We start from the raw sequence: 14625 nt of genomic DNA, 5'->3' as shown, positions 1-14625 counted from the left end.
TAAAATTTTCTGCACCAGTGTATTTAAGATGATTTTTGCTTACTGAGGGCACTATTTGCTGTCTGGAACAGCAGCCCTTCAAATGGACTAAACATTTTCAAGTCTTTATAGATATTATAAATTTTCTGTATCAAGTTTTTCAATTTGTTTATACTCAGAAAGAAATTGTTACAAAATGGGAGAGAATTTCGGAAGAATCAACACGATGGTTGGCGATTCATCACTCATTATTTGGCGATATTGGCGATCTTACTCGTTATTTGCCGATTTAACTTTCGTTATTCGGCGACATTGGCGATTTAACGCTCGTTATTCGACAACATTGGCAATTTAACGCTCGTTATTCGGCAAAGTTTCTAAACTAACATTCGTAATTCGGCGGACATGCGCTTTTTACTCCCGAAATGAAAATGTTTTGCACGAAACATCGAGATTTAACACATGACAATCGACTATAGTCATTTCTGCTGCTTCCAGTGACGACTTTTTTTTTTTAAACGGAAACACTCGAATTTGCACTTTAAAGCTGAAAGGCATTGCAAACCATCTTCAGTTAAACGATCACGGACAATATCGGGGTTTCGCGATGGAAAGCATGATCAGGGGCCGATAGTCTAAGGCGATAGTTTAAGTATAGTGGAATAAAACACGCTCTTTCTCGTAAAGAAACGTTTCGTGGCTAGCAGGAACAAAAATTTTTTGGCGTCCTTTCCGAAATTCCGGGCATACTGAAGCGAAATTCGCTATTTGGCGCAGAAAAATGCGAAAATACCCTATTGGAGCAGGATGGAGCAAGATGTTAATTTTGGCGCAGTGCGGAGCAATTGGAGCAGAGCTCCCACCCCTGAATGAGTGCAGAATTTTTAAACCTAACAAACCTATGGTAGCTATAATGTAAAATTTTTAATTTTTATTTTTATTTAATTTAATTTTAATTTTTCATTCATTTTCTGAAATTCATAAATACATCGTAATACTCGATGCACCGCAATACATACGTTATACGTAAAGATAGGCAATACACAATAAGTAACGCACCACTATATGCAGTGCATCACAATAAGGAATGCACCACTATACGAGGTGAATGTCAACACACAAAGCACCATCATCGGCAATAAAGCACAATACTACTGCTATATGCAGTGCACCACAATGAGAAACATGGCATAAAAAGCAATGCACCACCACGGCAATAAATCATTTGCTTTGTAAGTTTCCTATTAATTTTCATCATTAAATCCTTCATTTTAACACTTTTGAAATTAAAGCTATTCAAAGTTCAAAACGATTATTCAAAGTAATAGTCGATTTTCATCGAAATAGGTTGTTTTTGATAATGAGAAAATTTCTGAAAATGATTTTATAGTAAAAAAAGTAGTATACAGTGCTAAAAACACTTGAAAATAACAAAAACATTGAAAAATGTTTGTGATTAAGGTTTGAAAATGCAATACAAAAAATGCACAATTTTGAGATTTTTGGGTGTTCTTTAGGGGGCCTTATATACTACTGCAATGATTCCAGTTTGAAACCTACTAGCGGCAGAGTGGTGCTTGACTGGAGTTTGTGTTTTTTTTTTTTTTTCCTATTGCAATGTATAAATGCTAACCAATCTTTCGTTTGACAAGTTATCCCAAAGAGAGCTGGTAACTCTTTTGCCATGGTATTTGCATAACACTTCAGGCATCTGCCAGTTTTACTTCTGATATGAAAACAGATGGCAAAATTTCTCTAACACAAACCGCGCATAACTATGACATCATAAATATGTCATGGTCATGTATAATATGAGAGAAATTTCTGGCATGCACCAATTTGTTGGAAATTCTATAAAAGTACGCGTACAATTGAGTAGTAATAGTGTACACGTCATATGTGCTTACAATAAGAGTAACATGATGAAAGTGATTATATGGAAGCATGAAGATTTTTCTGTACTTTCATATCTTGGAATAATTTTAGAGAGTATACATATTTTCTTTTCATTTCATTCTCCTATCATTTTTTATATTTAAATTTTTTCCAATCACCTTTTAGGGCAATTTCCCAGTGGTTATTTTATGTTTGCATTTGTAAAAGTACACAAAACCTCAAATAGAATTTATATCTTTTAAAATAAATTAAAAAATTAAAATAAATTAATCATTTGAAAAGTAATTAATCTAATTATAAAAATTACATCAATTTAAAAAAAATTTAATTTGATTTTTTAAATTGAAAAGTTTCAAGTTCTCTCTACTAATACATAATTTTAAGCTTCTGCTTAAAGCAGGAACAAAAAATGGTGCCTTTCCGAATTTCGCTCCCCACTGATCAAAACCTGGCTATGCCACTGTTGAAGACCCCTGCTCTGAGGTATGTTTATCAAAAAGTAAAAACTCATCAAATTACCTGATGGGCATGGAGAGATTTCACAGAGCATTTAAAATTGTAGTAGTTTTCAAACTTAAAACTTGCAGACTTCATTCTCTCATTATGAATTGCTCTCTCTCTTTTCATAGCTACAGTAGATTTACAGCAACTTAGTATAATCAGCTCCAGAGAAGGACTGAAAAAAAAAATTTCATGCTACTTCATATAAAACATTGGCATCAAATTTTTGATTAAATATATATACACCAAACATTGGTGACCCAAAAAGCATGCAACCCATTCTAAAATATTTTATTTTCAAAATGCTATCAAGAAATAAAAACTATATAGTTTTAATAATACAACATTTATGGATACAAAAACAGTTTGTTTCAAAATGTCACAACAAGCATTCAAATTGTGAGCCTTTTGTGTAAACGCAAGCGCGCATTCTTTCGCCAGGTTTCTGGTGGCTTTTCTCAGGGCGCTCACCTTTTCAATCTTCGATTGAATGTTTTTTTAGTTAATCAATGAAATAGGGATTATTCTTGTGCATTTGTCTTCAGGTGTCCCCACAAGAAAAAAATCAAAGGATGAAGAGTGTGGTGATCTTGATGGCCATACTCCTTTTGAAATAAGGTGATCGAAAATTGTGGGGAGTAATCCATTGTCTCATCTATACGCATAGCATGTTACTACATTCTGTTGCAAAAAGCAAAAACACTCTTTTCATCCAAATGTACAATGAAATGAATTGCAAGATAATACAATATATATTCTTGTACAATTTCCAATCCCCATTTCTCCTAAAAAAATGGACCCACACCTTCTTATGGCATGAAATTGAGCACCACACACTGATTTTGATCGCATGCAGTGGCTCTTCATGATAGATGTGCAGATTTTTAACGCACCAAATTCTGACGTTCGATCTAATCTGGCGCTTTCAATTTTGGAACAACCTGAACACGACAGGAGCTGAGCAGTGCAACATTTCAATGTTTTGTCCTTTAGTTCACGTATTCCATGTTGGTTCAGTACAGACAGACAACTACTTCGGCTGCATTCTTCAATATTTCCAGTTTTTTGAAAATAGGACACCAATAGGAAGATTGTCTTATTAGGCAGAGAAACATTTGAAGAATGCATTTTTGATCGCCTCAATAATGGCTTCAAACAGACGAGTTGAAAAATATTGTTTAATCATAAAATTCTTTGCTGCTAGCAAAAAAATATCTTGATCATACAACAAACAGAGCCACAGAGTATCAGTGAGCATGAGAAATAAAAAATAAAATGTTTTTCCATCCTGAATAACCTTGGCGTACGCAAAGGGGGGTTCTGTTGATCAAAATATTGATGTTTCGACAACAAAAAATGAAATGACTGTTGAAACACAAAATAATGGTGATGTATCTGTGGTGACCCAAAGCGAAGTTAGTTCACTAGAAAAATGTCATGCTGAACCAGGGGTGACCCAAATTATTGCTGATAAAACTGTGTTAACCCAAAACATTGTCGAACAAAGTGATTCATGCAATTGTAAGACAGGGGTGACCCACAATTGTGTTAACAAAAATGTGGTGACACAAAACAAAGATATACATGTAGAATTTTGTAACAACAAGATATGTGTGACCCTGAATAATGACAGCAATGATGTGTTGACTCAAAATAAAGATAAATTCGAGAATAATGACTCATGTAAGGTAGGGGACCCAGATTACTGGTCAAAAATCAATGGTAACCCGTCCTAAAGTTAATGCTTCTGATAGTGAGACACAAAATGTTCAAAATATGGATAAACATGGACATTCTCTGGGGAAAAAATGTAATTTGTCCCAGAATAAAGAAAAGCTGTCTACAAGTAACAGAACTAAGGTTAAAAATTGTCAGAATGTAACAATTTCAGAACCAAGTAGTTCCAATTATGAGAAAACCCAGATAAAAACTCAGAAAGTGAATTATTATAATTCAAAACATCAACAGCATAAAGATATTGTGGATAATATAGATACCAATGATAACGTGAACATTGATGACCCCGATCCAACAAATTCTAATGAATGGCAGCAGGTTGGAAAAAAGAGACGAGTCAGAATTCCACCGTTGACTATTACTAAATATAACAACTGGAAAGCCTTGGATACTAAGCTCAGTAATACATGTACTACTAATTATGATGCCAAAAAATCAGGAAAAAATCTAGTTCTTCATGTTTCCTCTGAGGATGGCCATAGAGCGGTCACAAAAATCTTTGAACAAGAGGGTGTTTAATTCAGTACATACACTCTTAAATCTGATAAGAGTATAAGAGTGATATTAAGAGATTTAGATGCAACCACATCTTGTGATGAAATCAAAGAGATATTAGAGGATCTGGACTTTACAGTTAATGCTGTTACACAACTTAAAAGCTTCAGAGGCCCTTAAGAAAATAAAACAACAACGCTAATACCATTATGGCTTGTTGATTTACCCAGAACCAACAAAAATAAAGAAATTTACCAATTAGAAGCCCTAAATCATCTTAGAATAAGGGTGGAAACTTACAGAAAGAGGAAAGGATACAGTCACTGCTACCGGTGTCAGATGTGGAATCATACATCAAAAAATAGTTTTAATGATGCCAGATGCGTCAAATGTTTAATTAGTCATCACACATCTGAGTGTAAAAAAGTACGAGGTCAGGATCAACCTGAGTGTGTTCACTGCTGAGAAGACGGCCACCCGGCCTCTTTTAGAGGCTGTAGGCTTGTTTTAGAGAACGCTAAAACAAGCTCCAAAAATGGAAAACCACAGAAAACTAGTGTACTAGTTGACGATAATACATAATCTAGTGATAGTTCGGATGAAGAAGATTATAGAGATACCCAACAAGGGACTAAATCAAGAAGAAAAGACAAAGGTAAATCAATACTTTATCATAATACCTCTTATGCAGGTATTACAGCTATTCCTAAGCGTAGCAAGAACAAGAAGACTGAAAATCTGGAAACGGTCGAGGTAAATCATGAATACACTACTGAAACCGAATCCATGACAAGTATGTCGAACCTTGCCTCTACACAGGGACACCGGAAGTCAAAAATGATTGGTGTTGCTCAAAGTTTATGGGACATTACTCAGTGTGGGGGGTGGTGTCATAACAACATATATTTCCTATTGACCATACATCCTTTTTTGAACTAGAATGTCCCGTTTTTTTCTCCTCAATCTGTATTTGATTTCAGCCATAACGGGTAATTTAACCTACTTTTGTGGAAAAAGATTTTCGCCTCAGTAAAATATGGTAAATCTATGGATGTCTGCCTCAAGATGATCAAAAATTTAGAGTATTTTTTTAATAAATTAAAATATCGACAGAAGTTGCATTCAAATTTTTTCTGGGAGAGATCGGGGTATCTCTCCCACAAAGTTTGGTTCTGCGCACATCCCTGAGCCTGCGTACAGTATATGTAGACCTATTATTTTTATACATACGCTCAAATAAATGAGTGTATACATATACATGAGCAGGGCTTGACAAATCAAAAAAAAAAATTACGTGTCAACAAAATATTATAGGCGCCAAGATTTTTCCCCCCACAAAATCCGTCCAAAAATGTATATTCTGACTTGTTTGTGTATCCATCCAAAATGTGTATTCAGGACCCCTTTCATGCTGGCAGACAAGTCGACGTAATTTCAGATAATTCTGTACTGTTCTCAGACTTCAATATAGTTATCAGTTATCATACACAAAAATATTAGGCATCAAAGACAATTTCTTAGTCGCTATGGTGACCTAGTGCATGGGATTTGTCAAGCCCTGTATTTTTCTATCATTTTGGAATTTTTGAACCTAATTTTATAAATTACTATTATGCAAGAAGACACACTCTGAAATAAAAAAGCATGATTTTTTCTTTCCAAAAAGCTTAACGACATCTTTTCGGTCGCTTAGAAATAAAATTTAAGTTGACTGAATTTAGTACTGATAAAAGGACACAAAAATGCATAATAATAAAATAATACAAAATAATAAAAAATAATAGATAATAAATAACTGAATTGATAACATTTTGAGAAACAACATGAGGAAACATCGGCGGCCCACGACGAAAAGCTTCGAGGACCAAATCTGGCCATGCGTTGAAGACACCAGGCTTACAAGGTGGCCGCTGTGGTGGTCGTCTGGTCATAATGACGGACTCGCATCGCGAGGATCCGGGTTCGAACCCCACCGTCACTACAGTGGTAGTCGGCTGAAGTTGGTTTCCTGTGTTTCCAACTTTGAGGTACAAATGTGAGCCGATCTCCCCATTGAAAAGTCTCGCCACAGAGAGCAACAGGCCTACAACGACGAATTATTCAATCATTACACTTCACTCATAGTTAGAAAAACTGGTGGCAGATGGCAGCACTACACATAACAAGCATTACACAGAAACAAACTTCACGTCAGGTTTCACTACACGTACACACACATTCCCGCATGTACCCATTCGTTAGAGGTTCCGCAGAGGAATATGGACGAGGTACATATTCCTCGTCCATATTCCTTCCGTGGCCGGTTTAGTAGTAGTAGTAGGCTTACAGGGGGGTCTTAGCTATACGTAATATGGAAGGCTTGAACCAGGGGTCTTCAGCACATGGCCAGATTTGGCCCTCGAAGCTTTTTGTCGTGACCCGCCGATGATTTTCAGAAAATGGTGGTCATTGGAAAACATTGAAAAACGATTAATTCTAGAATTGAAAGAAACAATTTCGGAATTAATTAAAAATAATAATTTCTGATAAAATAAATTCTAGAATAAATGAAAGTATTCCAGAATTCGCGAAAAATTCAGAACTACTGAAAGAAATGATTATAGAATTTGTGAAATCAATAAGAGAAACACTTTCGTAATTTCTGATAGAAATCATTTCACAATCAACAAAAGTATAATTTCATAGTTATTGAAAGACAAATAATTTCAACATTACCACAATAAATAATTAAAGAACAACTTAAAGTGTTTTCAGATTAAAATTAATTAATTTAATCAGCAATTAATCAAACTTTTTTGGAATAAGTGAAAAATAATTTGAGAATTAATCGAAATTGATAAATAAAAAATAATTTCAGAACAAATAAAAGTCTTCAAATATTTTTCTCCGGGTTCAACACGGGACCTATTGGCCACTTCAATTTAAGGCCCGTTTACACGAGGCAAGCGCTTTAGTTGGTAACTTAATTTCAACTTACCGATTCTTCTTGAAACTGTCCACACGATAAGTGGTAAGTAGGCGCTCATTGGATAATTTTTACGGAGGTGAGCGCAGTTAGCGCATGCGCGCTTCAGTCTACTCAAATCCACGGAGAGAGACAGACGCACAACGTGCGGGAGAATAATAGTAATAATTTTTTATTTATCTGGCATTCAGAGAGGTGCTTTTTTTAAAGCTCATAGCTTTCGTAACGATGGATGAAGATGATCAGGTAGAACTTAAGAATACTGTGATCACAGCCACATTATATGATATTTTTTTTAAAGAATATAAATTTATTCATTTTCACTTACTCAAGGGGGGTATAGTTATATGATACACATTGAGGACGATGTATATTCTGACTCCAATTGAAGAAACGGTTGATAATATTTAAGTTCATTTAATTTTAAAAAACTATTTACATAGGTTAACAATATTAAATCCACATAATAAAAAAGGAGAAATTTTTTTCTCACTTGCGCGAGAGCAACACACTGAGCAAGAAGTAGGTCACGCAAGGGAAACAGTTCGCTTGTCCCCTTTTTTCGCCTCTGCCACCCACGCAAGGGGGTGAGAGATGACGCCACAGGGGAAAAAAGAACACACAACATATTATAAACTTAAGTAAGTCATCGAGAAGAAATATAAGATTTCTCTATTTCTCCTCTAAGTTGTAAATATCGATTATATGATATTTTAATCGATGTTAAAGAGGAGATAATTATGAATTATGGAAGCCGAAAATACTGGAGAAGATTCTTGGCATTCGTAGGAAATTCTGAGGGTTAAAAATTAAATAATAAAAATTCATTAAACAAAAATTATTTCCAAATTTTCGAAATCATTATTATTTTTTAATTTGATCTATAGAGATGACATCTTTATGTTAAATATTTGATCATGTATTTTTACAACAATGGCAGCAAATTCGTTCTGGACGAGAGAAATATTCGAAACCCCCCTCTCCAGTTTTTAATATATAAATCCTCCCCACCAGATAAAAAAAATTGAAGGTTCAAAAATATATAACTCCTGACATCACGTCGACAGAATATTCCATAGCTTTTCCCAACATCGAATAATTTTAGCTTGTTTGAACAAGGTAATTTCCATTTCTATAGTTCAACAAACATTCATGGCGAAGATATTTTTCAATAAACTTGAAGCTTGTGTCCTCTGGCCACCTCACCATCCAATATTTCGGCGGAATTCTAGCGAAACTTCAGGAGACGACGGAGTATGAACAGGTTCACGCTTGAAATCAAAATAAACCCCTCCGTGAGAGAGCAAAAAGACCCCTCCAGCGCGGCAGGTCACGCCCACTGGCGCATGCGCATAGGTCTACTTAACCGGAAAAAATAGAACCGTTCTTATCTGACTTACCAACTAAATCACTTCTGCACTTGCGCACTTGTCAACTAAAGCCGTGTAAACGGCCCTTATCGTCTGCATACATTGTATCGTACTTGGCAACTAAAAATTAAGTTACCAACTAAAGCGCTTGCGTCGTGTAAACAGGCCTTTAGATGTCACTAAATCACAAGATTTGGTGGTTTGTGGGCTTCATGGGAAGTTTAAATTGATCCATCATGTCTAAAAAATTGAAGACCCCTGCTGTAAGCTGTTACTTCTAGGTAAGTACGGAACCTCTAGAACAGCGGTTTTCAACCGGTGCTCTGTGTGGACTCCCAGGGGCTCTGCGGACGCTAGAAGAAATTTAAAAAAACCAGTAAATTTGAAAAAAAATCATTATAAACATTTTTAAATAATAAAAATAAGTCAGTAACTTTGATGAATAAATAGAAAGTAGGCCTAACACGGGAATTAGATACCAGAAAGGGCTCCGTGAGTCAAAAAGTTTGAGAGGCGCTGCTCTAGAACAACACTTTGCCCAAGGGTCCATGTTTTGAGACAGTCTTGAATAGAACCAAGACAATTAGAGGACAACAACAGCGGGGAGTATAGTGAAGCTCAATAAACTCGAAAACTCATAGTAGTTTGCACTGATGTCTTCTTTGTCAATTTTGGACAGAGCAGCTGGAAAAGAGATAAAACATGTCGGAAAATGACTGATGTCATATTCACCGCAACCCAGAGGCTGAGGCAATTTGAGCCCCCCCCCCCCCAGTAAATTTTGTAAAGGGGCCGAGTCCCCTTAATAATTTCTGAAAGAACAATGCATTGCCGCACCTTCTCTCTCCTGCGTACGCGCTTGAGTCTCGTATATACGCATAGGCGTACGCAGAATTTTCTCGGTTACGTTTTTTCCTGCAAAATAACGCTATAATCTCGGCTTGAATACGGCTACAAATAATGCATGCTACTGGGCAGGGAAAGTCCAAACAAAATAAAGGAACATGTTTTCAACAACAGCAGCAATGTAGGTTTTTTTTTGCTATACAGTCACCAAATACTTCCAAGAAAATAGGCAAGATATATGAGCAACAGTCACCAATCCCATACTGATTAGCGGCACTCTTTACTTTGTAAAAAAGGCATTGCAATACAATTACTGAGTTCAAATATTCCATAACGCCGACCTAGGGGCAAGAAAGATACTTGTCACCAATTGGGGTTTGGGTGCATGCTTTTTTGTGCATGGATAGCCGTCGGCAAAAGACAATCACGGACAGCAGCTGCAAGGCCGTGGCGAGAGGGAAACTGGGAGGTCCGGTTTCGTCCCCAACATATTAGAAAAGGGCAAAGAAAAATCTATTGTTCTGTCACTTTAAACCTCCTCCAAAAGAATTTCTGGCAATGGCTCTGATAAGCTCCTTCGAATTGAATACATTTGTTCAGAAAATTTGTTCACTCGTTTAAGAAATTAAAATGTAAGGCTTCAAAGGATAGTAATTTTACTTCAATCATAAAAAGTCTATCTATCTAGATAGACTTTTTATGTCTATCTATCTAGTAAGTCTATCTATCTAGTAGTCTATCTAGTAAGTCTATCTATCTAGATAGACTTTTTATGATTGAAGTAAAATAGGCATCAAGAAAAAATCATTTATAAATAAAGGAAAAAATGAAAACCTAAAATTAAGGATTTAGAAACTGACAAGAAAAAAAAATTCTTATGCCACATACTATCAAGTGCCGTAGCCAGAAATTCCTTCCGTGAGAGGACGACCAAAGCGACAGAATAGAATTAACTGTCATCCCGTACATATCGGCCATTTTCTTATATTGCAGGGAAAGGTGGATCCCAAGTCCCCACTAGGTTTTCTCTCCTGGGATTCAGTTTTTCCACGATCTCGCACCTAGAATTCAACCGGGAATTTCCCTGGAATCTGAACTCATTTCCCGGGACCCCGGAAGTAGAATAAGGTTGAAGCACATCACACTTCTGTACTGAATTTGGCATGTATAAGAAATTTTCATCACTATAGAAGCATGCACTTTATAAACTGTAATCATTGGCGTACGCAGAGGGGAGCCAAGATTATAGTGTTATTTTGCAGGGAAAAAAGTAACCCCCCCACCACTCTCAGAAGGTAAAAAATCTGAAACCCCCCCCCCCCCCCGAGAAAATTCTGCGTACACCTATGACTGTATATAATCAATAAATTTTGAATACAATTAATAGTATTAATAGATAAATTATTAAATTAATGAAATACACGCCGTATATTCAACCCTTTAAGCGGAAGTAACGAAATATCTCGTCAATCTCTCGCCTCTAATTTTAGCGTTTACAAGACCAGACATTTTGTGAAGTTGATCTCTCAAAAACTTTTCAATTTTTCTTATTATTTGTTAGGTTCGTCTAATTTTTTTAAAATTCCCAAAAGTGTTTTAACTCAAAAAATAACTTGCAAAAAAATCCATTAATGTCTGCTCAAGAGGGGGGATTAAACACTCCCTACTCGAATTGACCTTTGGAGGGGGCAGAAAAGGAGCGCAAGGAATTTCTCCCAGAAAAAATATGAGTTACTAACTTTCAAAAAGCATTTAAATTAAACAAAAAAATAATTAAGAATTTATACAATTTAAACCAGGCAAAGTTTCTCATTTCTGCGATAATTAAAAATTGTCCTGTGTCCCCAGGCTGGAACCTCTCAACCCGACCCTAGTGGAGGCCATGGTTTCGTAATTCCAACAGTGCAAATTTGTGATTACTTCATAATTCATTACTTTCATAATTTATCTATCTATGAGACAAAAAGAATTACACAGGAACAGCGATAAAAGGTCCCTGCTATATGCAGCTGGGTTACAATCAAGTACAAGTTGAAAAATTTGCCACACCATAGCTTCTAGTCTAACTTTTTAGTAAGTATTTATATGGTCCCCACATCCTGAAGCAGGGGCCCTCTTAAACTGGAATCTTTGGTGGGCCCCCATAGTGAATTTTTTAGCATGGAAACAAAAAACAATGTTAATTATCTTGGGCCCCAGGGCTGGATCACTGTCAGTCCTACGCCCTACGCTTGTGTGTGTGTGTGTGTGTGGGGGGGGGGCAGGATTATTGGGTGTTGCTGTACTGTAGAAATCGTTTCGTTTTTTTTCTGCAAAATAACACTATAATCTTTTGGCTCGAGGGGGGGGGGGGGAAAGAGAACCCCAAAACCCCCTTTGCGTACGCCAATGAATACAGGGCCCCTTCAAGCGCGAGGCCCTGTGTGGTCGTATCTGTCAAACGCCCCTGAGGGCCACTCTGGTCAATTTAATCAAATATTAAATGCTGTATGTATGCTTAATAAATAGCCATGGTTATTTGCAGTGCATTTATTATACAAAAAATAAAATCAAAACACCATTGGCCCTGTCTGCTCCTACTCTGCCTTGTGTGAGCCATGACGTCAATTCATGACCTCTTGGAACAGCCATCAGCCAGCTATGCACATACAACGCAGTCCAATGCCTGGCCGAGACATTCTGTAAAGCGTGCTGGAGAGAAACAAAAACTTCGTTTTCCTCTGCTTTTCTAGCACGGGCTGCGTTCATCTGAAACAAAATCATTCACATCTAACACGATCTGGCCAAAGCAAAGTTAATGCATGGCAACACCAGTCTCTCAGATCATTTATTTACGTGAAATAGGCTGGAAGTGGGGGTGGGACTTTCTGACAATAATTTGTACTGAAAGTTGGAAAATTTTAAAAATAATGAGAATTTTTTGAAGTTTTTAATGCCCAAAATACCCAAGTTTTACAGATTATGGCCTCTGAAATTCGCTAATAAACTAGAAACTATGTTGAAATAGGCATTTACGGCACGAAAATTTCAAAAAAGGAATTTTTACTAAAAAAGTTTGAAAATAGACAAAAAAGGACATTTTGCCTGAACTTCCGGGCACTAAATGATTGGTATTGCTGAGCAATACCATAGAAATGATTATTATTGCTTTGGCAATACGAGCAAATATGTTCCGGCGTCCCTGCCTCTACAACTAACAACGCTACAGCTCCTAAGCCTTAACGTACTACTATGGGAAGAACAAAAATAAACAATATGACATGTCTCTAATGAAACTACTACTAGTGAACATAATTACTCTATTTCCAGTAGAACTGTAGATGATAATGATGCATTTTCGGCTGAAGCTACTCGCTTTCCAATTCAAGAAATTATAATTCTTATGAGAGACTGCTTCAAACGTATATTAATGGCCAAAACAAATCAAGAAAAGTATAATATATTTTTTGATACCTTCATGGATGCCTCCATGAAGCTACTCACAAACAACATTAATGGATAATAATTACATCTATAATGTTAAATATCTCAAAACGATTGCCTGGAATGCCAGAAGTATTTTTAATGATCTACATGAATTTCCTTAAGTCCTCGAAAATGAAAATATTGATGCAGTGCTTGTTGGTGAGACATTTCTAAAATCTTGCTATCAAGCTAAAGTCGCAAACTTCGACTGTATACAATGAGATGGAAGATTCGATCGAGGAGGAGGAGTTGCCATATATATCAAAAGACACATTAATTATGATATTATTGATCTTCCAGACTCTAGAAGTTGTGAAGCAGTGGCTATAGAAATTCATAGAAACAATAACTCCAAGATAAGAATAGGAGTTATTTATAAACCTCAGGATAACAATTTCGACAGACAATTATTAGACTTCTTTTTCAATTGCTCATGCCCAGCAAAACTCTCTGGAGATATGAATGCCAAATCACCATTATGGAACTCTACCAGAAGAAATCAAGCAGGTAGATTCTTAGAACAATACTGCAGACATAATAATATAACTACCTATGGAACTGATAGACCAACACATTATCCAGACAATACAAACTTTTTACCTGATGTTCTTGATATTTCAATAACCAAAAATCTTAATATCCCTATTTCTGTTGATGTTTTCTCAGCCTTCACTTCTGATCATGATCCTATTTGCATAGAAATCAATTTTGAAGTTCCTGTAAATACCAATAGTAGAAAGATCACTAACTGGCCTCTCTTCAAACAAAAATTAACTGAGTTGAATACACCCAGTGAAGTCAGTAATTATGCAATTGAAATTGAAGAAGAAATTAATACAACTACTTCAACAATAAGAAATACAATAGAAAACTCATCTAAGAATAAATCTTTCGATAATCCTCTTGCCTTGCCAAAATACTTAAGAGATCTTATTCGAAAGAAAAATAAAGCAAGAAGAAAATGGGGCAAAGATCTCAGGATCCTGATCACAAGGAAAGGTATATTAATCTAGGAAGAGTTACTAGAGCAGAAATTAAATTAAAGAATTTACTATTCAAAGATTTATCAACTTTATTGAGGAAGATAACTGTGAAGATGGTTACTTCTTCAAAATATACAACTCCTGTAAAAATAAGACTAACAGAATGCCTGCAATTCATGGACCAAATGGGCTGGTCTATACGGATAAAGATAAAGCTGAAGTGTTTGCTGATGCCTTTGAGCTGCAATTTTCGCCTAATACAAATAAATAAAATTTCAGAGTTGAGCATGTTAGGCTTACAATCAATAGATATTTCAACAATCCACCCTCAGATAATACCGTGTCACTGTATCCCCACTGATACTGATGAACTGAAAACAATCATCAA

The 14625-nt window shown here is 36.0% G+C and overlaps 1 protein-coding gene across 12 annotated transcripts in view; it reads right to left on the bottom strand.

Annotated features, from left to right (window-relative positions):
• LOC149086538 (S1 RNA-binding domain-containing protein 1) overlaps window positions 1-14625 on the bottom strand; it is a 542948-nt gene that overhangs the window by 352882 nt on the left and 175441 nt on the right. For all 12 annotated transcript variants that reach the window (XM_089256006.1, XM_089256010.1, XM_089256008.1 and 9 more), the window contains one exon: window positions 2395-2551. In XM_089256006.1, coding sequence (XP_089112132.1) covers window positions 2395-2551 — 157 coding nt within the window. The remainder of the gene's footprint in view (window positions 1-2394; window positions 2552-14625) is intronic.

This window comes from Pholcus phalangioides, unplaced genomic scaffold, assembly GCF_987345545.1.
Source record: "Pholcus phalangioides strain wild (caught in Gottingen) unplaced genomic scaffold, Ppha-v1.0 ptg000004l_1, whole genome shotgun sequence".
In the NCBI taxonomy this organism is placed as follows: domain Eukaryota; kingdom Metazoa; phylum Arthropoda; class Arachnida; order Araneae; family Pholcidae; genus Pholcus; species Pholcus phalangioides.
Note: the sequence above shows the minus strand (reverse complement) of the source record. Positions and strands in the feature narration are given on the sequence as shown.